The sequence below is a fragment of the Zingiber officinale genome, chromosome 4B (assembly GCF_018446385.1).
Source record: "Zingiber officinale cultivar Zhangliang chromosome 4B, Zo_v1.1, whole genome shotgun sequence".
In the NCBI taxonomy this organism is placed as follows: Eukaryota; Viridiplantae; Streptophyta; class Magnoliopsida; order Zingiberales; family Zingiberaceae; genus Zingiber; species Zingiber officinale.
This window is the reverse complement of record NC_055993.1, coordinates 37882447-37908307: the sequence shown is the minus strand read 5'-3', so window position 1 is coordinate 37908307 and position 25861 is coordinate 37882447. Positions and strand designations below refer to the sequence as shown.

The 25861-nt window shown below is 40.3% G+C and overlaps 1 protein-coding gene and 1 long non-coding RNA gene across 2 annotated transcripts; both read right to left on the bottom strand.

Moving 5' to 3' along the window:
* Positions 1-9487: 9487 nt before the first annotated feature.
* LOC121977499 lies at positions 9488-9803 on the bottom strand. Its single transcript, XR_006110877.1, has 3 exons — positions 9772-9803; positions 9596-9698; positions 9488-9522 (listed from the first exon to the last, which is right to left on the bottom strand). It is a non-coding gene; the product is annotated as an uncharacterized LOC121977499 (long non-coding RNA).
* Positions 9804-10077: 274 nt separating this feature from the next.
* On the bottom strand, positions 10078-16814 carry LOC121978208. The gene is made up of 6 exons (XM_042530586.1): positions 16801-16814; positions 11053-11195; positions 10866-10967; positions 10633-10788; positions 10407-10534; positions 10078-10204 (listed from the first exon to the last, which is right to left on the bottom strand). The coding sequence occupies exons 1-6, from the start codon at positions 16812-16814 to the stop codon at positions 10160-10162; spliced, it is 588 nt and encodes a 195-aa protein (XP_042386520.1). The 3' UTR covers positions 10078-10159.
* Between the last annotated feature and the right edge of the window lie 9047 nt (positions 16815-25861).

Here is a 25861-nt window from a genome sequence, read left to right as displayed (position 1 = left end):
GCTAGGTAGTGATAAGTCCTGGTGAGTGAAGCCAGACATTGGAAAATTTAGGTAGGTCAAAGGTTGACCAGACACTTAGTGTTTGGAAGTCCAAGTGGGTCATGAAAGATCGCATGCTGGTAAGGTAAGTCCTAATTGTGGTGAGGCAAGAGAAAAATCCAAGTGGGTCAAGAAGGACCACACTTGGTGATCGGAAGTCCAACAGAAAATTGACAAAATCCAACAAAAAGTTAGCAAAGTCTAAGTGGGTTAAAAGATTGATCGGAAACTTGGTGGAGAAGTCCAAATAGGTCACAATTTACCCGAGATTGGATAAGGAACCCCTAGACTTGGGTTAAGTAAGTTAGGGTTGGGCAATCAATCAAGTGATCGATTGAGTGGTGTGTCAATCAATCATGTGATAAATTGACATTATTTCTCCATGACACAGAGAAGTTCCCAATCGATTAGGTGATCGATCAGAATTGATCAATTGGGCACATTTTCTTCGCGACACATAGAGGCATTCCTAATTGATCAGTTGGGATGTGTTAATCAATTGATCGATCAATTGATCGATTGGGAGGAGAAAATCGTGATGCATAGTGAGAGCATAGAAGCGATCTGGATCAATTGAGCGATCGATCTAGAAGCGCTTAATCAATCAGGTGATTGATTGGGAGAAATAAAAAAGAGTCGTTGCAAGGTTTGGATAGTTGGATACACTTGAATCTAGGGGTGGGGTCGGGTCGGGAATCATCCCGTAACCCCCTTATTCAATACCCGTCCCGATAAGAATTGGGATTTTTTTTTCTCCTGATCCCGTACCCGAAAAGTGTCGGGACCCGAATGTTCGAGATCCCGAATATTCGGGATTGGGCAGGGACCAGTAAGAATATCCCGAAAAATATTTTTTTTAAAAAAAAATCTATGGAGACTCAAACAATTTTTTAGTACAATTGTAACGACCCACCTTCTACTACTAGGCTGTAAGGCCGGTCGCTACAGTTATGCTGGGCTAACTGTGCGGAAAACTGATCTAATTTAAAATTTTGCTAATCTAATTGCTGGGAACGCTGAAACTGAATGTTCTACATGTACCTAACAATTGTACACATGCCAGGGAAGGTATTTACCACTGTTACCGGTCTTCTGATCGGTCCACGGACCGGTCCATGACACTGGCATGGGGAAGAACCTTTGGATCAGTCGACTGACCAATCCATGATTCGCTAGAGCTTCTGTACGCACCTGGATCGGTCTGCCGACTGATCCAGGACCTCACTGATCGGTCGGAATGACCGATCCAGTGGCTCACTGATCGATCAGCTGACTGATCAGTGGTGTGCTGTTCGCGATCCAACTATCGGGATTCTTTCTGTTCGCGGCTGGACCGATCTGCCGAATGATCCAGCTGCGAACAGAGAGTGATGACTGCCGAAACCAGCTCCCTGATCGGTCTACCGACCGATCAGAGGCTTCCCCAGTTCCTGATCGATCCACGGATCTATCAGAAGATGAACATAAAGTTTCTGTTCGCAGGAACCGGGTCCCTGATCGGTCTACCGACCGATCGGGGGTTTCTGATTTCGTGTCAGAAACTCTGATATCAGCACTGATGCGTGCCAAAAACCATTATACAACACCATAAAAGCTAAATGAACATTCTACTAAGTAATGGCTAACATACTAAACATGGTGTGAGATATGATTCATTACTTCATGACAAGTAACCATGCTAAGTGCGGAAAAACAACTAACAATGTTCTAATAGTTAACTCTCTAAAGTTGTAAGGCAGTTAATTTGCTAAATATTCTAAAGACGTAAGATAAACTTGCTAGATCCCTAAGATCTTCATTCCAGATTCCTCCCACACGCATCTTGATCTGCATTGCCCTCCAGCCTCCACTAATCCACTTTTCTTTTACCTGTATCTGCAGTATAAGAAAAGTAGCATCTGTAAGCTAAAAGCTTAGTAAGAAACCATCTACCTCACAAAAACATGCATACGATGCAGGTATGATTTTTAAAACATGCTATTTGAAATATACTGACTAGGCTAAACATGGCATGGCATGTGATCATTCAAGCATAGCAATCAAGAACTGAACATAAGCTATCATAATGTATCAACAAGGAAGAGCTAAACTGAAGATGAAGTTGAAACTAAGCTGATGCTAAGTTCACCTAACTGACTTATGAGAGTTTAAAGAGAACTGTATATATAATAGGTGAAAATACTAAACATGCTGCTGATGGGCCCTGGCAACTGTACTTGTTGTGCGCGCATCCCTATCTAAACCCGGGATTACAAGTTCCGAATCTAGTAGGGTTGACTAGGTTAGCTAAACCTAGGGACGACTATGGGAGTCCAGCCCAGTGGATGTCTAATCCAGTACAGTGCCACTGCTGAAAGTAAAATACTGAATGCTATATACTTATTTTGCTGAATCTAGGTTATCTGAACTTAGAACTAGGTTGTCTGAACCTAGAGGCTACTATGGGAGCCCACCCATTGGACTGTAGTCCTACATGAGTCGAAATAAATCTAATTTGCTGTTTTAAATGCTTCTAGTGCATTTAATGAGTTAATTAAACTGTTTATTACTGAGTTAGACCTTTAATCGAGCACCTAGGATGCTCTAACTCTTCTCCTTATTAGGGAGACCACCTCTAGGCACCCGACAACGTCTAACCTCCTATCTGAAGAGGAAAAACGTGCCTGGCCCATCTAAAGGTGCTCAACTAAATCCCTAATCTGCGAAGAGAGTTAAATACACCCTAGATATCGATAAAGATCTGCATACATCCTAACTAAAGCATAAAAACTCAAACGGAAGCTATTATACTACAGGTGAGGGGTTTCTTACCTCCTGTTCGTAATTTCTTACGATTCTATTCGTTAGAATTCCGGTGGAGATGATCTTCTCGACGATCCGCTCGCGTCTTCGCGTTCCTCTCGCGGAGAAGAACCTTTTTCGTGTTGGAGTCGTCGCCGGAAGATGATCCGAGAGCACTTGGGGCTTGGGCGCCGAGAGAGGAGGAGGAAGAGGAAGGTGTCGGCGCGAGGCTTTGGAGAGGAAGGGTTTTGCCGAACCAATAAAAGAAATAACCCGAACCCCACTTAAACCTTCTATTTATATTAAGTGGTAATTCCGGCCCAACTCTAATATAAATTAAATCGTCTCTCTTTCCTTTCAGCACGGCCCTGTTGGGTTCACCGGTTACTAGCATTATCCCTTACACCATAGGTCTCGGGTTCGATTCCCGCCTAAGTTATTTTATTCTTTTAATTATTTTTGCTACTTCTGCTACTCGGAAAATTCCGGAAAAATATCTAAAAATTCCAGAAAAATCATAGAATAATTCTAATGCAAGTTTGAGAATTTTCGGGCGTTACAAAAATACAAATAAATTAAAACGATTTCGTGGTACATAACCATTAAAAACTAAAATATCTTCCTATGATATCATAAATATATTAAAACTAATAAAAAAACTAAAACTACTACTTAGTTTATACTTTATACCTAATATAAGAAAATCTAAAAATAAAAGTTATCATGTCAGTCATTGTATCAATAATAAATTGATGATATGGTGACCTTAGTCCTTAGAAATGCTTGGATTCAACCTACAGAAAAAAGATCACAAAAATTATTGTTTATATCATTTTATCAGTTTTCATATGCTAAAATAAACTAACTGACAATCTTCTTCACACATTGTCAATAAATTATTTAGAAACAAAATTATGATGAAGTATGAGAAAAATGGAGATAAAAAAATAAACATAATGGTTAGATGCTTAAAATTAAAAAAAATAATATTTTTAATATAAAAAATAATATTATAATATAATCGGGTCGGGACGGGATTCCCGTCGGGAAAAAAAATTTCCCGATCCCTTTCCCGATAGTGATCGGGATTGGAAAAATCCCGAACCTTCAGGTCGGGAAAATGTCGGGTTGGGAAATTTTCGGGTCGGAGATGGGATGGGATTCGGGAAGGGTCAGGATTTTCGGAATTTTTTCCAACCCTACTTGAATCTGGCGTGGTAATCGATTGGGGGTAAGGCTAATCAATTGGGAGCCATAATCCATGGGATATAAAGGCGACGATGAAGATTTAAATGATAGTTCTTCTCTCCAATTCTCACCACCGATTCTTGGAAGATTCCAAGTAAAGTGTTATTACACTTCTGAGTCTACAAGAGACATCTACAAGCTACAATAGCTCAAGCAAGGTATTCATTGTATTGTTCATTCATTTCCTTGTATTTTCTTATGGAGAGCTTGTATGAGGTTTCTCCACCTCCGGAGTATTTTTGAGAAGAAATATTTTTATAGTGGAGGGTCGTATTCTATGTGGATCCTTGGATTAGTCACCTTGTTGAGGTGGATACCAAGTAAATCCTTGTGTTAGAATTGGAGAGTTATTTTCTTTGAGTATTCTGCTGTAAGATCATCTTCATTGAAGCGAGCAAGTTATTCCCCCCCCCCCCCCCCCCCTTAGCTTCCCTTGGTCTTAACAAGTGGTATCAGAGCAAAACCGCTCTTCACTGGACTCATTCTAGAAAGGGCAACGAGTTAGAGGAAGAAGAAGTTGAAGCCTTAAAGTCAACAAGTCAAATATTTCATCTAGGAAGCTCAATTCAAGATAGATTTCTAAGATGAACTCGGATATGATACTCGGGTGCCTCCACCATTCATATCGGCAAGCTTCGATCTTTAAAAATCAAGGATTGAAAATTTCTTGATAATAGAGATAGAGTAATGATTTGCTTTAATGGAGGGGTTTCAAGCTCCAATGGATGACAAAGGAAAATTTTTTAAGAAGAGAAGTTAGAGCGAGGAACAAATTCAAAAATGCGAGATCAATAACAAAGTGACCAAATTATTGGTCAATCTATTACCAAGCAGCATTTTGAGTCAAATTGGAGATTATGAAGATACCAAGGAGCTATGGAGTAAATTGGTGAAGCTCCATGAAGAACCATCCTTAATGGAGTGCAACGACAAAAGTAAAGAGGGGAACTCTTTATTTCATATGCATGAGGATTTGAAGATTGAGAGATGCTCAATATCCGAGGATGAAGATAAGAGTCATCCACCTCAAGGATCGAGGGGGAGCACAATTCATTGATGTCAGATCAAGAAGAAGCCTCAACTTCTGGAAATGATAAGGAGGAAGATTGTGCCACCTCCACAAGACAAGAATGATCAAATGGAGGATCATGTGTCACTCCTACAAGCAAAGGTATAATAATTTTAATTGTCAAAAATAATAATTATATCATATGATTTGAGTGTAGGGAAAAGGGGCACTATAAAATCAAGTGCCTAAAATTGATCAAGAAAAAGGATCAAGTGATACCCAAGGAAAAGGAGAAGTCAAAGAAAACACAAGCCTTAGTACGTAAATGTAAGGAGCATATTAGATGCTTCTATTACAATCAAAAGGATCACTACCGGAATCAATGTCCAAGGGGGAGGATTCCAATCAAAACCAAGAAGGGAGCTTAATTCAAGGGGAGCTCTTAAGAGCAAACCCAAAGTATCATTTATTGATATAATTATTTTAAGAAATAATAAAATATATCATAGAAATAATTTATATTATTTTAATACTATTTATCATGAAAATAGGAAGCATGATCGAATTAAAGAAAAATGCTAGAATCACTCTTCCTAATTAGAATAGGAAGTTAGAAAATGATTTAGGTAATAATTCTAAGGGAGTGTTTGATTCAAGTCATGTATAACCTTAATCATGTAATTACCTGGTAATCACATAATCAAGATTATAGAGAATAAAATATAACCTAATATTATTTGGTTCAATCCTAAGTAATGTTATAACCTAATTTAATATTTATTATATTATCCTGGTCCAATACTAAATACTTTTCCAACTAAATAAATTTAATATTTAATTAATTTATTTTTAAATAAATTAAATTAATAATATTTAAGTAAAATAAACGAGCAGATGCATCATGGATCTATCTCTTATCCTCCCCTTCCATGCCTAGCTTAGACGGAGTAATCTAAAACTTGTCTAGGAAAGAATTACAATAGTAATTTAAAATTTCCTCAATTAAACTCTACTATAGTTATCAACACTCAGAACAAATAAAAAACAAACTAAAAAAAAGACAAATTATAATTCAATGGAGGAAAAGCATGTCAAACCACACGGGCACTTCACGTGTTTTTCTTTTGTTATCACACAGTCACGTAATCGGTAGGCAAGCGGGACTGGTGGCGACCGTCGACGAGCGCAACCGAGGTGGAGATTGAGGAACAGTGGTAATCCCTCGCTTCTTGAGGGTACTAAATAGCTACTGTGACAGGCGTAATTTGGCAATGGCGAGCTCATCCTGGTCCACGTCGATAATGGAGCCCTCTTCTCCCTCCTTGAAGTTGTAGGAGTCAGACGTATTCCTCATCCTTGTCGCTCTCCTTGAGCGGAGACTCGGAGAGGCCACGGAAGTCCCTGAAAGCCTCCTCGCTGAGAACGAATTTGGGAGAGACGATAGAGACGGAGACGAATAGGGGAAGAGAGCGAGGAGCTCTTGGAGTGGTGGAGAACTAGGGGAAAGCGAAACCACTACAAGAAAAAAGACAAACAACAATGGTTTTAAACCGTTGTCGTAGGCCATTTTGAACTGTTGTTAAAGGCTGTGTTATTAAAAGGGGTGGCCAACGACAACAATTTTTAACCGTTGTCTTTGAAGGTAAAGACAATATTTTTACAACGGTGAAAAACTGTTGTCTTTTCCTACAAAGACAACAGTTTTTCACCGTTGTCTTTGAGCGTATGCCTAGGCTTTTCAACAACAGTTTTGAACTGTCTACGACAACGGCTAAAAAGCGTTGTCTTTTTTGCCAATGACATCGGTTTGACAACGGTTAAAAACCATTGTCTTTTTAGGCAACGATGTTAAATAACATCAGTTTGTCACTATTGTCTTTTAACGCGATTGACAACAGTTTGACATATTTAAACTGATGTCTTTGGGTACAATATACAACATTTTGACAATAAATAAAAAACTTATTAATCTTTTCCTACTCAATGGTTTATAAAAAACATCCCGTGCAAATTTCATTGATAAAAAACCTACATAATCAATATTTACAATGCAAATTTCATTAAAGTACCAAACATCATCATCCAAACATCATTAAAGTACCAAACATCAACATTCAAACATCACAAAAGTTTACACAGCCAAAAGTTTATATATATCACACATATAGTCCAAAATATCATGTTTTGTTGGAGCACGTCTTCTCTACCTGTGCATCTTCTAAACAGCCTGTGCATCTTCTAAACTGCAGCCTTTTCTGGTTTCTCCTCCCTCCTAGCTTCTCTTTTCTTCTCCTTTCACATAAACGGGTAATTATCTTTTCCCTGAGGTAAATAGCATATGATTGCAAGTTAATTCATTTCCCAGGAGTAAATGGCATAAAAAATGGATCTCTTGGAAATTTCACACCTGACCTTATTACAGTTTTACAAAAACTCAGAGTAGTATGTCTTAAAAGACCAGCTATATGGCTTTACAAGTAACTCTTAAGTATGGTAAACCAAACCTATCAACTTTACATATACCAAAAAAAATTCTATCCAATTTGAAGTCTAGCGAAACTCCATCTACTATGGGTTCAACTGCTTTGTTAGCGAGATAATCCGCCAGCAATTTCTTTAGTAAATCAGCATAATTATTTAAATTAATCTAAAAATCGAAGACTTGCAGATCTACATATAGCATTTGCTTAATTAATAGCACATTCAGGAAAATCTACTTGCAGAAATGGCTTAGAGCAACAACCAGAGATTCTGGTTCTATCATCGAGCATCAAAAAAGCATTATAGAATCTAGCTAAATTAGACATGAAAAATCAAGTTCCAACTTATTTCCGGAGCATACAAAATCACAAATACAAACAAGGGCTGAAGCAACAAAGCAGCACACAGAGAATTAAGCAAACAAGCTTTACTAATTTAAATTCACAGAGCAAGCAAATTGATCAACCCACAATTATCATAAGGATCTACTCTCTTGATACTCAAATAGACTCAGTAAACGGCCTAACTTCTAGCAGGAATCAAAATTCCTAACTATATTAGCATTTTCCCCAATTCATATTCGAATAAAATTCTCCGACAATCATGCAAAAGCATAGAGATGGTTTATTTAGTTTTTACATGGAATAGAGAGTAGAAAAGAGCAATCCAAACTTCCAACAACATCATAGAGGATACCGCTAATTAGATCATGGAAATCACACAGATAGAACTAGTAAAGAACATAAAAGCCCAAGATTTAACGATGAGACTGAGGGATTTAACAAAGGACCTGCATCTAACCATGTATCAAACCAGAAATTAATATGATCTTCACCTAAACGCCATCTAATCTGCTCTTCTGCTACGTTTCTCATCTGTAACATCCTTTTCCAACAATGTGAAGCTTTGTTTTTGAGTAAAACCACCATAGGAGAGACTGACCCACAGTACATGCTAGACAGAAATTTCGACAAGTGTGTTCTCTACTCCCAATCCTCCTTCTAGCTTAGGTTTACAAATATCTTTCCAAGAGATCCAGTGAATCTTCCTATTGGAACTGATAGAACCCCAGAAAAAATTGGCCATAATCATCTCAATTTGATGTAAAATACCCCCTTCGTCACTATTAATAATGGAGTCATCTAAAAAATGAAGATGCTGCAGTAACAAGATTATTACCCTTCTAAACAAAGACATCTACATTATAAATTTGAGAACCCCAGAAAGTTTGTTATGTAAACCAAAATACAGTATACATATTTGACAAAGGATTAAGGTTAATCAATTTTTATATTTGACAAAGGATTAAGTTATCGGTTTGTATTTGATGTTGGCGCATCAAGTATGCAGTTTAGTCATGCCGATTGGATTTGGTAAATGGACTCAGAGACAGATATCTCCAAATCAAGTGCAATCAAGTATAAGCAGCATGTATTCAATTTAACTGAATATTATTATTGTCAAATGCAATAAGATGAACTCATGTATATACCTATTCAAAAATATGATCTTGTATGCATTCTGCTATCTCAGAGCGCACTTCATCAATTTCTTCTTGAGAGTACTCCGCTTTTGTGAACTATGAACACACATAAATTATATGATCTTAAAGAACAAAATATAATTAATTGGAAAAAAATAATAACTAAATAACAATTCGTGAAGTGATACCAAAGATCATTTTGAGAAATTCGTCCTAGTTGATCTACTAAGATTACCCCAAAGAAGTCATCTGATATGATTCCCATGCTGTGAGCATAAGGTATTTTAGAATTGGTATCGACTTTTCCACCCGTGGATGGATTGCCAATCAAGTAACCCTGAAAGCCAAGGCTTTTTCTTTCATATAAACTATGACATAATTTAAAGATCAAAATTAGATTCTTTCCCTTTATTGCCAGTGACCCATCAATTCAAGCAATTTACCTGGAGGTTAAGTAATGGTTCTTTCCCTTCATCAATACCTGAATTACAGTAAATGAAAATGACATGTAAATTAACACCCTCATCAATAGTTTACATTAAAAGTAGAGTTACCATCCAATATTCTTTTGGCCACCATAGGTACAATTTTTCCAGCATATGAATCCCCAACAATGTAGAGGGGATTGGAGATGAACTGTGGGTGCTCAACAAGCCACTGCAAAAGTGAAAGATTACATATTTAAGGCACTTACAGTAATTACATCAGGAATATATATGATCTTTCCCACCTGTAAAAGAAACTTAGAAGCCTGTTCGGATCAAATAGTATCGTTGGCATCATACCCTTCATATTTTCTTGAGTATGAGAATCCAGAACTCAACGGGGAATCTACAAAGATAATGTTGGCTACCTGCACGAATGTTTTCACGCAGACAGGACAAAAGCATGTATCATATTGCTTCCTCAATTACTGATCAAGAAGAAGAAGTTACCTTGGTCCAGGAATAAGGATGGTAGACCAAGCTTCCCTTATATGGTCCAGGAAACTTAAAGATATGGTCCAGGACTATTACATCTCATCATCTCAAGCAAACTTAGCATAGTCAGATATGAACCAGACTGAGTTAGGAGAACATCTTTCAAACTTGTATGACAGCAAGCTAACCAAGGAAACTTCAAAAAGACCGATATGCATCTTGCAATCTTCTACAATTTCCGCCCTACAAAGGTGGACTAAGACATGAGTCACAATCTTTATTAGTCTACATGATGAAATCTAATTGCTTGTAACTTCACCCAGATAGTATTTGTAACCAAGTCCAACTGGATATAACTTGCAAATTCAAATTCTCAGTCCTCATCCAGTTCTAAGCGCATTTCTTCATCAAGATGAATAACTAAGTTGTAGGTTTGCATACTCACTTTGCCTTTTGAGATCACTTGCCTACTAGAAAAGTCTGCTATGCAATGTGCACAGGTCAAGATCGTCCCATCAGGATCAATGATAGTGCCAGACCCTATACCCATTATAGGCATAGGACCATATACATCTGAAAAGAAGTATTGGAAAAAGCTCATCGTTCAAACGAATACACCTAAAAAAATCCACATATTGAGGAAATCTGAAGACACAATAAAGTCCTTTCACCTTCAGTAAGACATATATTCACCACGGCAGGACCAGCTGCCGCGGCCGCTTTGACAATAGAGTTCCTTTTGAGGCATCCACTGCAGCATGCCACGTCCTTACTTGAATCCGGAGGTGGAAGAGGGCACGCGGTTGGAAAATGCCGTGCAAAAAACTCTACGAATCAGATTAAAAGATTATGCAACTCCAAATCGATGAAAGAAAACTTTAAGGACGATAGGTTAGGTTTAAACCTGGAGAAAAGACTGAGAATGGAAGCGTGAAATCTTGCGAGAAAATCGACGAAGTCGAAGACAGAAATTGCCGAAACGGATCGCATATCGAAATGGCGACATCTTTTACGAAGGGGAGCACATGCGTGAGAAAGAAGAGAAAATATTGAGAAAGGAGGTGAAGGGAAAAGGAAGAAAGGAGGGTTACTTGTGGGGAGGGAGGGGCCGTCGGAGGAACCGAGAGTGAAGGCGGTGAGAGCGAGGAAGCTAGTGGCGACGCCACGGCGGGGGATGCTGCAACAGGAGACGCCGAAACATGATTCACCGCCGCCGATCGTAGACCAAGCTTCCCTTGGTCATGTAGGGAAGGGGGCCTTGGAATCCAGGTAAATAGGTGACCACAGAAGATGAGAGAGCAGAGGAAAAGAAGCAGAGAAAGATCAGTGAGACAATCAGGAGAGGGATTTCCATCTTCCTCCTCCTCCTTCCTTCTTCTTCCTTCTTGTTTTGGAACTAGCTGAAAGTCGAGGCGGCGAGGAGGAGGCGGTGAAGATGGCTGAAAGTAGAGGCCGCGAGGAGGAGGTGGCGAGGCCGAAAGTTGAGGCGACGAAGAGGGCGGCGAGGAAGGAGGCAGCGAAGAGGGTGGTGAGGAGGGAGGCGGCGAAGAGGGCGGTGAGGAGGGAGGCGGCGAAGAAGGCGGTGAAGAGGGTGGTGAGGAGGGAGGCGACGAAGAGGGCGGTGAGGAGGAGGCGGCGAAGAGTAGGGTTTTGGGAAAGAGACAGAAAAAAACAAAGCGTAAAACAGACAAATGACGAAGGAGAAAAAGTGGCGAAAGAAAAAACAATCGCATTCAACAACACTTAATAAACAACGGTTTTTAAAAACTGTTGTCGTAATCCCAAAAAAGTGCACATAGACAACAGTTTTAAAAAACTGTTGTCGTTCCCTTTAAAAACCGTTGTCGTATCCTCAAAAAAACATAAATTGACAACAGTTTTTAAAAACCATTGTCATAGGCCAAAAAAATTACTAAAAGACAACAGTTTTTGTTAAAACCGTTGTTAAAAGATAAAAAGACAACGGTTTGGTATAAAACCGTTGTCGTTTGAGTGTTGTTGAATGACATATTTCTTGTAGTGAACCCCTGGTGGCAGAAGCAGGGAGCTTGAGGAGGCCATCGACACCCGAGGGGGAAGAGCGAACAAGGGAAGAGAGTAGTAGAGGGAGGATACGCTGATGATTAAGATTATCAACGATAACCCTAAATCAAATGCACCTTAAGGATTTTAGGTATATGTCTAAAATTAAAAATACCCAAAGAAATCAAGAAAAATTTAAATATAAGGATTTAAGGATAGAAAATCATGTCTGAAGGTCAAAACTTGATAAATTGAAAAAAAAAAACCCTTAAAAGAATGGAAAACATCTTTAAAGAGTCAAATGAACAAAATCGAAGGGTAGATAGGGAATGCTCATTGAATGGCAAGAGAAGTTTGGGATATAAACCAAAAGTCAAGGTGAATGTGTCCTTATACCATAGAGTTCCATATAATTATGGAACTAACCCTAAGTTTAGGAGTTAAATCAAGGTAATAATAGAAGTTATCCCTAGAAGTAACATTGAAAAGAATAGTGTGACTAAGGCTTCTAAGAAGCCTAGAAAGATCATTAGAAAGGTATTAAGGAAAGTTATCCCTAGTGAATATCTAGAATACTCAAGGTGCAATAATAGGTTTTGAATTTCTAAGAGTGTATTCTTTGCATCCTGTTGGGATATGCCCGATGCAGTGTATGCTAAAACATGTTACGTAAACATACACAATGAAAAATAAAATAATAATAATTCCTAAATTATTACATCACATGCACCACACGCATACAAGGATATAACATGCCAACAAGATCACATAATTAAATTTTTACGAAAAATAAATTTATGCTAGGTGTACCTTACGGATTAACTATAACGAGAAGGACATCAACCGTAGCAATGTTGTCGAACCTCGCCTCTATTCGTATCCATGTCAAGTTCCACAAGACAACTCCTTGAGTACAAACCTCTTTATCGGAAGTTACTAGCCACGAGCGAAGAAGAGGGATCAAGAGGAAGAGGAAGAGAAGCACACAAGGGAGAATTTTCTCCCTTGTGGTGGTCATGGCAACAAGGGGAAAGGCTTCCCCTTGTTGGCAGTGGCAAAGAGAGAGGGGAGAGTGAGATGAGAAGAGAAATTGGGTTAAGGTTTTCCAAAAACCTTACAAGCTAATTAATGATCTCATGTGTATAATCTTCTTTCAACCATGTCAATATATAGCTCTTATTAATGAGTTGGATTAGAAAGCCCAAATCCAACCCATTATCCCTTAACCAAAAATTAGTCCATTAACTCCTTGGTTTGGTTTACAACTAAACCAAGTTAGTTTATGACTAATTCATAATTAAACCAAATATGATCCAACTCTTCCATAAGAAATGTATCTCATCCGCGCTTCTATTGCGACAAATATTTTCATATTTGTCTTATGTATGATCCAACCAAATATTTATCTCTTGATCTAAGAATCCTATTCTTTAACTTGTTTTACGTCTTTTAGAGACTCTTTAGTGTGTGTGACCCAATAGGTTCCTGATTTATCTTGGTCGTCTATAATTAACTACTTAATTATAGAATGATCATGAGTGACACTTAGTAGTACATCATGATCCCCAATTAGCCAGAAAATTATAGTTGATCTTAGAATTAATTCTAAACCCTTCAGCAGCTACAATGAGTCATGCCTCGTTCTTTTCACTCATTTATACCTAGTTGATTTAGGACATGGTCTATGTGTCTTGTCCCCACTTAGCTGACTACGTCACACTTAACCCAAGTAATACTTTCTCATTCTGTGGATTCAAATTACTCGTACATGTGTATAAGAGTCTCGCACTCTTAACATGTGATGCTTTGGCCAAAGACTTTGAGTAATAATCCTAACGAGCGGCCATAAGGTATACGTGTTGGTACCCCCAAGGTAGTTTTGATGTGATCAAACAAGTTAAGTTAGGTCCTATTATATTTAATCTTGTGTCTAAGTGTGTAAGAACTTAGGAGTACAGGAAGTCGAGCGAAAGATGCAACTAGCGAGAAGGACAGCACAGGAGAGAGCCGACGAGCTCGGTGCGTCTGAGGGACGAGGTACTGCGGAAGAGTACACCTATGGACGAGAAAGGAGCGTGCGATGTTTCCGAGGGACGAGAACCCGAAGAGAAAGATTACTCGAGGAGCAAAAGATGCAGCTGTCCGAGGGACTAAAAGTTGTAGAAGAGGACAATGGCGAAAGAGAAGGAAGCAAGTAGCGATTCCAAGGGACGAGAAGCCAGAGCGGAAGTTTGCTTGAGAAGGTCAGAAGTTGAGTTCGGGTGAGCCCTATTCCAGATGGCTAAAATCACCCAAGTGAGCAGAGACAGAGCGAAAGACTGGGACCGAGGTTAGCGGAACCGAAGAAGTAGACCGGGACCAAGAGCTGATTTTTGGCCCCGAGGTGCCCGGACCAGTCCGGGATGCTTGGACCAATCCGAGGTGCCTGGAGCAGGTCAGGGCGCCCGGACCAGTCCGGGGTGCCTGGAACCCTTCCAGGTGCCTAGAACCTAATTCTTAGTCATTTCGACGTGGCATTTGAACGTTACATCGGGGATAGAATTATATCACATTCCAGGCACCTAGAACCATTCCAGGCGCCTGGAATCCTTCCAGGTGGCCGGAGTATGGCTATATAAGTAGTCCTGCTCCCAGAAGATAATTAGAGAGGACAAGAAATTGCGAAACAACACTTGTACGCTTTTTCTGTTTAGCTTTCTGATTCTGTGCGTTCATTGCTGTAAGAAGCTTCTCCGCCCAGAGGAGATTTTTAGTACGCTTTGTCATCTATCTTGGATTAACAACCTCCCCAGTTGTAACCAAGTAAATCCGCTGAGCCTCGACTTTCTGATTTATTATTTCTTTCTATGTTTATGCAAGGGTTCTTTTAATTAAGTTATAAGTCTGAGAAAGGTCTTTTTGTTTTTTTGTGTGCAGGGGCTATTCATTCCCCTCTAGCCGGCCACAAAGGGTCCTAACAAGTGGTATCAGAACGAGGGCGCTTCAGGAAGACTAAGCGCCAAACGAAGCACAAGAGATGGTCGGACCGAGCATCTACCCACCAGTATTCGAGGGGAGTTCACTTTTTAGAGACGTCGAATGAAGGTATTTTTCAAAACAGACTTCGATTTATTGTTAATAATGGAATTTAGTTTTGAAGCACCCGAGGGTAAGGAAAAGTATCAATAGATGAAGAAGAAACAAGCTGACTTCGTGGTAAATGACAAAGCAGAGTTTCATCTGCTGAGTGTCCTACCACAGTAAGAAGTCAACCGGATCGGAGTTTACGAGTCTGCCTAGGAGCTCTGGGAAAAATTCCTAGAACTTCATGAAGGAACCTCTGAGGCGGAACTTTCAAGATGGGACTTACTTCGCAATCAGATCAGTAACCTCCGATTAGAAGAAGATGAAACTATAGCACATCTTCACTCGAGGATCAAGGAGCTCATCACCGGACTTTCGAATCTCTGAGAAAAGGTAAGCAACCGAGATTCACTAAGGTACGCTCTTAATACATTCTCTAGAAATAGAAAATGGGCATCATTAATAGATGCCTACTATATCTCTAAAGATTTAGAATATGTTACCTTAGGGCATCTCCAATTGAAACATCCCTAGGTTTCCGACAATGTTTTTTTAGCTACATCCAATTAGCTACATAGGATTCATATAACCTTAATAAGTTCCAGTCATTCATTCCTTAGTATATTTCAGTCATTCCATCCATATTCGTTTCTATAACATTAGCATACTTCATTTAATCAGTAGGCATATCAATTCACAAGAATCTTTCCAGAGTCAAATTCATGCATAGCATAAGAAAATTACTAAGAACCCAACTCATGCACAATAAAATCGAGAATAGTACACAACAATTCACAAGAATCTTTCTATAACTATGCAATTGGACTAGTAGACAATTCACCCAACTAGAAGCATGGAAACATGAATTCGATGAACAATTTTGGAACCAAATAAGAGTACCAATCCCTACAACGATCACAGTTTAACTCACTCGCTTGTATAAAATTCCAGTTGTATAAGGAGCAAGAATACATCAATAATTGAATCACCGAAATACTAAGAAAATAGAGAATCAGATAAGGGAGTCTTCGACAGGACTAAAAAAGCTTAGTATCAACAACAACTTGGTTCCACACTACTTCCACAACAACTCAATGAAACAGGAACTCACAAACTGAATGAATCTACCAATCAATCCAGCAATTTCACATGACATGGAGAACAACAATATTTTGATTTGAAATAGAACTTCAACGAATTGAATGAACCTTATAAATCAACCAATAATTTCCATTTGTCAAGGGAAAACAAATCAACTATTATCAAGGCATAAGCAACCACCAAAATCAACTCATGAACCCAAATATGTCAGCGAATCAAAACAACATTGTGAAGTAGAAACTCTTCGTTAAAGCTCACAAAAAGCGACAGAGGCGTTAAAATCAACGAATCCATCCAGATATTGGTCCCGACCTCAAACTGTCAAGGAGAATTGAAGAGACGTAACTCGTTAACAACTGGAAAGAGCAAAGGTATCATCGATCAAGGTTTGAGTTTCACCAATCTGTCCACATTATCAGAACAACAGTAAAACAAATGTCTTCGGCCAAAACCCAAATAGTCCACAGCTAAACCCAAAACTTTCTGATGCAATAAAAAAACAAACAACGCCATCCCCTGCCTAAATCTTAACGGAAAATGTCTAGAACTTAAATCCACGAGAGGAAATGAAGCAACATCAGATTCAAACACTGACTCTAGAAACACAAGCACCATCACTAAAAATCCAAACGAGAAAACTCGATTCAACATACCTGCCCAGATCCATTTGCGAAAATCGGAAGGTAAAACACGCGACGACACAAGAACTCTACGGAAAACGCAAATCGCATCTCATTCAAATAATTGGGCATCACAAACAAGCACTCTAAACTCCCCTAGCTACTTATTGCATACCTCTCAGATCTCATATCAAAATATAGGTTTGAACTTGCCTTTTCTTCCTCGTTCCTCCAGCGAAAACCCTAGCTCAACCATTCTGTGCCTTCGGCGATATGGCTGGAGATCGCTATTGGTGCGGGAAGAATCCGATGATTGAACCCAAGTTATGATAATGACAAAGGAGTCAAAGTTAAGCTTATTTGTGATCTAACTGTTGGAATCCCAAGGTTGTTTTGGTGTGATTAACAAGTTAAGTTAGGTCCTGTGTGTTTCTAACCTTGTGTCTAAGTGTGCAGGAGCTTAGGAGCACAGGTAGTCGAGTGGAAGACACAGCTAGCGAGAAGGACGGCACGCGGTGCGTCAGAGGGAAGAGGCGCTGCGGAAGAGTACACCAACGGACGAGAAGGAAGCCTGTGGTGGTTCCGAGGGACGAAAGCCGGAGCGGAAGACTGCTCGAGGAGTAAGAGACGCAGCTAGCGAGAAGTACGGTACGCAGTGCGTCCGAGGGACGAAGACTGCGAATGAGTACGCAGGTGGACGTGAAGGAAACACGCGACAATTCCGAGGGACAAGAAGCCGGAGCGGAAGCCCACTCGAGAAGATCGGAAGTTGGGTTCGGGTGAGCCCTTTTCCGGATGTCCGAGATCACCCAAGCAAGCGGATCCGGAGTTGAAGACCCGGACCGAGGCGACCAGAGCCGGAGCAGAGGACCCGGACTGAATAAGTCAACCAGAGTTGACTTTTGGGTTCGGGGCGCCCGGAACTGACTAGGGCGCCCGAACCCCTCCGAGGCGCCCGGAACGTACCGGGGCGCTCAGAACGTACCGGGGCGCCCGGAACGTACCGGGGCGCCCGGAACGTACCGGGGCGCCCGGAGTTGACTTTTTCACAGATCGAGTCAAAACTCAATCTGAACGGCGGGGGATAAAATTTTATCCCCCCAAGGTGCCTAGAACCCTCAGGGCGCCCTGACCAAGGCTATAAATATAGCCTTGGTCCAGAAGCTTTTCAACAACTCAGAGCAATTCATTTTCAACGCTTGTACGCTTCAGTTTTACATTAGCTTCTTTATTTTGCACTTTCACTGCTGTAAGAGGCTTCTCCGCTCGAAGGAGATACTAGTGTGACATTCCTTGGATTAACAACCTCCTTGGTTGTAACCAAGTCAAATCCGGTGCCTCATTTTTCTGATTTACTTTCTGCTTACTTTAATTTACAAGTGTTAGTTTAAGAGTTCGAGAAAGGTGTTTTTGTTTTTGTTTTACAGGGCTATTCAACCCCCCTTCTAGCCAGCCTCAACGTTCCTACAAGTGGTATCAAAACCGAGGCGCTTCAGGAGAACTAACCGCCGAATGAAGCAATGAGATGGCCGGACCAAGCATCCACTCACCGAAATTCGAAGGGGATTTTGCCTTTTGGAAAAAGCTAATGCAGGTATTCTTTACCACCGATTTTGAATTAATGCTTACAATGGAATTTGGTTTTACAACACCGGAAGGTAAGGAGAAAAATAATTGGACGAAAAAGGAGCAGGTCGACTTCGTGGCGAACGACAAAGCAGAATACCATCTGCTAAGTGTTCTTCCACCTCGAGAAGTCAACAGGATCGGGAACTACGACTCGGCAAAGGAACTTTGGGAGAACTTCCTCGAGCTGCACGAAGGGACGTCCAAAGCCAAGCTCGTCAGAAGAGATCTACTTCGCAATCAGCTCACCAGCCTGCGACTTGGGGAAGATGAGACGGTTGTGCACCTACACTCGAGAATCAAGGAGATCATCACCGAACTCTCAAATCTCGGAGAAAAGGTAAGTAATCGAGAGTCACTAAGGTACGCTTTAAATTCCTTTCCTAGAAATACCAAATGGGCATCATTAGTAGATGCATTTTACATTTCTGAAGATTTAGAAAAGATTTCGTTAGAAGAATTCTTTTCTATATTTGAAGTGCATGAGTCAAGATGTGCAGGAATGAAGGAGCCCAAGAACAACGTCTCCCTCAAAGCATCGAGAGACGAACCTAAGTCGGAGTCTTCTCTCGACGACGAGGAAATGGTAATGATGGTAAGGTTATTTAAGAAGTTATGCAATTCTAAAAAAACTAACCATCCACAGTGTAGAAAGAAAAGGACGATCCGCTGCTACCACTGCGACGAAGAAGGGCATGTCAAGGACAACTTCCCCAAGCTGAAGAACAAGGACAAGGAGAAGGGTAAGAAGTCTATCCAAAAGCGAAAGGCCCTAAAGGCGACGTGGGACGATACGTCGTCGGAGTTGGAAGTCGAGGCATTCTCCGAACTTGCTCTCATGGCAAGTCATCAAGACGACGACTGCGAGTCAAGCTCTTCCGAAATGAGCATTGAGAGCATCGATGAAGGGGAAGCCACGTCGGAAGAAAGCAGTAGTTCAGGGGGAGAAACGGACAACGAGATCGACAAGGTAAGTGAGGTACGATCACTTCCTCCTGATAAACTCTTTAAGTTTGTTAAACTATTAACAAAAGACTGTTGAAAAATTAGAAAAGGAGATTAAAAACTTAAAAATAATTTTGGCTAAATCTTGTCCCTTAGAAGAATTAGACAAATCAAAATTAGAAAATGAGAAATTGAAATTAAAAAATAAAGATCTGAAAATTTAAGTAGATAATTTGAAAAACCATGCATGCTCATCTAATTTTAGAAAATTTAAAAATTTAAATTGGTATTATAGATATCACTAGGGACAAATTAGGAATATTTCAAGAAAATATGTACCTAAGAAATATTTAGTTAATTCAGTAGGCTAGAACCTATATTGGGTTCCTAAATCTTACTTAGTCTAAATTTTAAACGAAATTAATGATTTCAGTGAGAAAATTAAACAGTGAATTTCTCTATGAGACTTTGTCTAAGGAAGTGGTTGTTGCTCCAATAACCAAGAAGGCCTAGTGTCTCGCCACGACCTGGAAGGCAAAATATTGAAATAAATGTTTAATTAACTTTCAGTCAAAGCATTAAAATTAGAATTAATTAATACTTTTAAAGTTTTTCAAACATTTTTTTTCAAAATATGTTTATACTTAGAAAAATACTTTTACGTGAAATTTTTACTTAGAAAAATCTTAAGCTAGGATTTTTTTTTCAAAAAAATTTTTGCAAAGACTTAAAAATTTTTTTCAAAAATATTTTTTTTAACTTAGAAAAAAAAATTTTGAGTATTGTTTTCTTAGAAAAATTCTTTCTTAAAAAAAAAAATTTTAAAAGATATTTTTTACCTAAGTTAAAAGTTGTTCTGAAATTGAATATTTCTGCTCAAGTTTTTTTTTTTAATTTTAAAAAAAATATTTTTGCAACGCTATCTAAGTTAGAAATTTTTTTTATCATTTCACTTAGAATATTTTATTAAAATTTTACTTAATTTTTTTTTTCAGAGACTGTTCATTCCAAAATTTTTAAGGATCTCAAAATTTTCTAAGTTTTTTACCCTTAGATTTTTTCTTAGAACCCCATTTTTTATGTGATCAAAGGGGGAGAAGGAAAAGTATAAGTCTAGGGGGAGGTAAACCAAAATTTAACTTGTTTTATTTTTGCACTTAATTGCAAATTTAGTTAAGTTTATTTTAAGTCTATTTTTACCCTAGCTTAACTTGGGTTGCTCACACCAAAAAGGGGGAGATTGTTGGAACCCCAAGGTTATTTTGGTGTGATCAACAAGTTAAGTTAGGTCCTGTGTATTTCTAACATTGTGTCTAAGTGTGCAAGAGCTTAGGAGCATAGGTAGTCGAGTGGAAGACGCAGCTAGCGAGAAGGATGGCACGCGGTGCGTCCGAGGGACGAGGCACCGCGGAAGAGTACATCGGCGGACGAGAAGGAAGCGTGCGGTGGTTCCGAGGGACGAAAGCCGGAGCGGAAGACTGCTCGAGGAGCAAGAGACGCAGCTAGAGAGAAGGATGACACGTGGTGTGTCCGAGGGACGAAGACTGTAGATGAGTATGCCGGCAGACGAGAAGGAAATAGGCGGCAATTCCGAGGGACGAGAAGCTGGAGCGGAAGCCCACTCAAGAAGACCGGAAGTTGGGTTCGGGTGAGCCCTTTTCCGGATGTCCGAGATCACCCAAGCGAGTGGATCCGAAGTTGTAGACCTGGACTGAGGCGACCAGAGCCGGAGCAGGGGACCCGGACCGAATAAGTCAACTGGAGTTGACTTTTGGGTGCAGGGCGCCCGGAATTGACCGGGGCACCCAGAATGTATCGGGGCGCCCGGACCCTTCCGGGGCACCCGGAACGTACCGGGGCGCCCGGAGTTGACTTTTTCACAAATCGAGTCAAAACTCGATCTGAACATTGGGGGATAAAATTTATCCCCCTCAGGGCGCCTGGAACCGTCAGGGCTCCCCGACCAAGGCTATAAATATAGCCTTGGTCCAGAAGCTTTTCAACAACTCAGAGCAATTCATTTCCAACGCTTGTACGCTTTAGTTTTACATTAGCTTCTTTATTTTGTGCTTTCACTACTGTAAGTGGTTTCTTCACCCGAAGGAGATACTAGTGCAACATTCCTTGGATTAATAACCTCCTTGGTTGTAACCAATTCAAATCCGGTGCCTCGTTTTTCTGATTTACATTTTGCTTACTTTAATTTACAAGTGTTAGTTTAAGAGTTCGAGAAGGGTGTTTTTATTTTTGTTTTACAGGGCTATTCAACCCCCCCTTCTAGCCAGCCTCAACGGTTCTACACTAACATGTCTGATAGAGATTGTTGGAAAGCCCTTAGTGTTCTTATGCAAATGTCCTAGTTGCAGTTAGGCAAGGTGAAAATCCTAAGGTGTGGCAACCTTAGGTCCTAGGGGGTGGTAACCCTAGGTGAAGGAAAACCCTAGGGGGCGGTAACCCTAGGTCCTAGGGGGTGGTAATCAAGGAGATCATCACCGAACTCTCAAATCTCGGAGAAAAGGTAAGTAATCGAGATTCACTAAGGTACGCTTTAAATTCCTTTCCTAGAAATACCAAATGGGCATCATTAGTAGATGCATTTTACATTTCTGAAGATTTAGAAAAGATTTCGTTAGAAAAATTCTTTTCTATATTTGAAGTGCATGAGTCAAGATGTGCAGGAATGAAGGAGCACAAGAACAACGTCTCCCTCAAAGCATCGAGAGACGAACCTGAGTCGGAGTCTTCTCTCGACGACGAGGAAATGGTAATGATGGTAAGGCTATTTAAGAAGTTATGCAATTCTAAAAAAACTAACCATCCACAGTGTAGAAAGAAAAGGATGATCCGCTGCTACCACTGCGATGAAGAAGGACACGTCAAGGACAACTTCCCCAAGCTGAAGAACAAGGACAAGGAGAAGGGTAAGAAGCCTATCCAAAAGCGAAAGGCCCTAAAGGCGACGTGGGACGATACGTCGTCGGAGTTGGAAGTCGAGGCATTCTCTGGACTTGCTCTCATGGCAAGTCATCAAGACGATGACTGCGAGTCAAGCTCTTCCGAAATGAGCATCGAGAGCATCGATGAAGGGGAAGCCACGTCGGAAGAAAGCAGTAGTTCAGGGGGAGAAACGGACAACGAGATCAACAAGGTAAGTGAGGTACGATCACTTCCTCCTGATAAACTCTTTAAGTTTGTTAAACTATTAACAAAAGACTGTTGAAAAATTAGAAAAGGAGATTAAAAACTTAAAAATAATTTTGGCTAAATCTTGTCCCTTAGAAGAATTAGACAAATCAAAATTAGAAAATGAGAAATTGAAATTAGAAAATAAAGATCTGAAAATTTAAGTAGATAATTTGAAAAACCATGCATGCTCATCTAATTTTAGAAAATTTAAAAATTTAAATTGGTATTATAGATATCACTAGGGACAAATTAGGAATATTTCAAGAAAATATGTACCTAAGAAATATTTAGTTAATCCAGTAGGCTAGAACCTATATTGGGTTCCTAAATCTTACTTAGTCTAAATTTTTAACGAAATTAATGATTTCAGTGAGAAAATTAAACAGTGAATTTCTCTATGAGACTTTGTCTAAGGAAGTGGTTGTTGCTCCAATAACCAAGAAGGCCTAGTGTCTCGCCACGACCTGGAAGCCAAAATATTGAAATAAATGTTTAATTAACTTTCAGTCAAAGCATTAAAATTAGAATTAATTAATACTTTTAAAGTTTTTCAAACATTTTTTTTCAAAATATGTTTATACTTAGAAAAATACTTTTACGTGAAATTTTTACTTAGAAAAATCTTAAGCTAGGATTTTTTTTTCAAAAATAATTTTTGCAAAGACTTAAAATTTTTTTTCAAAAATAATTTTTTTAACTTAGAAAAAAAAATTTTGAGTATTTTTTTCTTCGAAAAATTCTTTCTTAAAATTTTTTTTTTCAAAAGATATTTTTTGCCTAAGTTAAAAGTTGTTCTGAAATTGAATATTTCTGCTTAAGTTTTTTTTTTTAAATTTTAAAAAAAATATTTTTGCAACGCTGTCTAAGTTAGAAATTTTTTTTATCATTTCACTTAGAATATTTTCTTAAAATTTTACTTAATTTTTTTTTTTCAAAGACTGTTCATTCCAAAATTTTTAAGGATCTCAAAATTTTCTAAGTTTTTTACCCTTAGATTTTTTCTTAGAACCCCATTTTTTATGTGATCAAAGGGGGAGATGGAAAAGTATAAGTCTAGGGGGAGGTAAACCAAAATTTAACTTGTTTTATTTTTGCACTTAATTGCAAATTTAGTTAAGTTTATTTTAAGTCTATTTTTACCCTAGCTTAACTTGGGTTGCTCACACCAAAAAGGGGGAGATTGTTGGAACCCCAAGTTTGTTTTGGTGTGATCAACAAGTTAAGTTAGGTCCTGTGTATTTCTAACATTGTGTCTAAGTGTGCAGGAGCTTAGGAGCATAGGTAGTCGAGTGGAAGACGCAGCTAGCGAGAAGGACGGCACGCGGTGCGTCCGTGGGACGAGGCACCGCGAAAGAGTATACCGGCGGACGAGAAGGAAGCGTGCGGTGGTTCCGAGGGACGAAAGCCGGAGCGGAAGACTGCTCGAGGAGCAAGAGACGCAGCTAGCGAGAAGGACGACACGTGGTGCGTCCGAGGGACGAAGACTGCAGATGAGTACGCCGGCAGACGAGAAGGAAACAAGCGGCAATTCCGAGGGACGAGAAGCTGGAGCGGAAGCCCACTCAAGAAGACCGGAAGTTGGGTTCGGGTGAGCCCTTTTCCGGATGTCCGAGATCACCCAAGCGAGTGGATCCGAAGTTGAAGACCCGGACTGAGGCGACCAGAGCCGGAGTAGGGGACCCAGACCAAATAAGTCAACTGGAGTTGACTTTTGGGTGCAGGGCGCCCGGAACTGACCAGGGCGCCCAGAATGTACCGGGGCACCCGGAACGTACCGGGGCGCCCGGAGTTGAGTTTTTCACAGATCGAGTCAAAACTCGATCTGAACATTGGGGGATAAAATTTATCCCCCTCAGGGCGCCTGGAACCGTCAGGGCGCCCCGACCAAGGCTATAAATATAGCCTTAGTCCAGAAGTTTTTCAACAACTCAGAGCAATTCATTTCCAACGCTTGTACGCTTCAGTTTTACATTAGCTTCTTTATTTTACGCTTTCACTACTGTAAGTGGTTTCTTCACCCGAAGGAGATACTAGTGCAACATTCCTTGGATTAATAACCTCCTTGGTTGTAACCAATTCAAATCCGGTGCCTCGTTTTTCTGATTTACTTTTTGCTTACTTTAATTTACAAGTGTTAGTTTAAGAGTTCGAGAAGGGTGTTTTTATTTTTGTTTTACAGGGCTATTCAACCCCCCCTTCTAGCCAGCCTCAACGGTTCTACACTAACATGTCTGATAGAGATTGCTGGAAAGTCCTTAGTGTTCTTAGGCAAAAGTCCTAGTTGCGGTTAGGCAAGGTGAAAATCCTAAGGTGTGGCAACCTTAGGTCCTAGGGGGTGGTAACCCTAGGTGAAGGAAAACCCTAGGGTGCGGTAACCCTAGGTCCTAGGGGGTGGTAACCCTAGGTGGAGGAAAATCCTAAGGGGTGGCAACCTTAGGTCCTAGGGGGTGGTAACCCTAGGTGGAGGAAAATCCTTGGGGGGGGGGGGGGTAACCTTAGGTCCTAGGGGGTGGTAACCCTAGGTGGAGAAAAACCTTAGGGGGCGGTAACCCTAGGTCCTAGGGGGTGGTAACCCTACGCATAAGGTCCAGTCGGTCTGGAGGACCAGACTGGCACTAGGTAATCTCTCCTGAGGGGAGTAGGTGAGGCCGCCTTCCCCGTAGAGGAAACAGTAGATGTCGGGTCGACCTAGGGTTTCCGATCGGAGATCTGAAGTCAGACCCGGACAGTCCGATGATTGTCACACTTTATATTCATACTATTATTTATGTGCTAACATTGTCCTGTAGGGTATGTTGTTGTTTTGGGACTAACATGTCTTGCAGGTACAAAAGGAAGAAGATAAGCCTCGGATAAACAGTGTATGAGGCGCCTCCATGGAGCTTGGAGGTGCCTCGGGTGCAAAGGAGCTGAAGTCTGCGCGGCAGAGTTGGAGGCGCCTTGGACCGCAGATTGGAGGCGCCTTGGACTGGCATGGAGGCGCCTTCGAGTGGATCAGAGGAGAAGCTATCAGCGCTGATCCATGCTGCTGACTCAGCTCGTTGGAGGCACCCTCAAGGAGCTTTGAGGCGCCTCCAATAGTGCATAAAAGGGGGTTCAAGCAGCACCTTTAAAATATATACATTCCAAGCTACTCTTGTGCAACAAGCTGCTCCAGAAACGTTTCGACAAAACTGCGACTTGACACCGACGACCCGGAGCTCCGAATCTTCAGTTTTTCTATTGTCGTTGGTAAATCCAAGTTGTTTTTAATTGTACATACAGTTGTAACATTTTCACGAGATTATAAGTGTTACCCGACGTAAACGATCAATGAGCGCGGGCCTTGGAGTAGGAG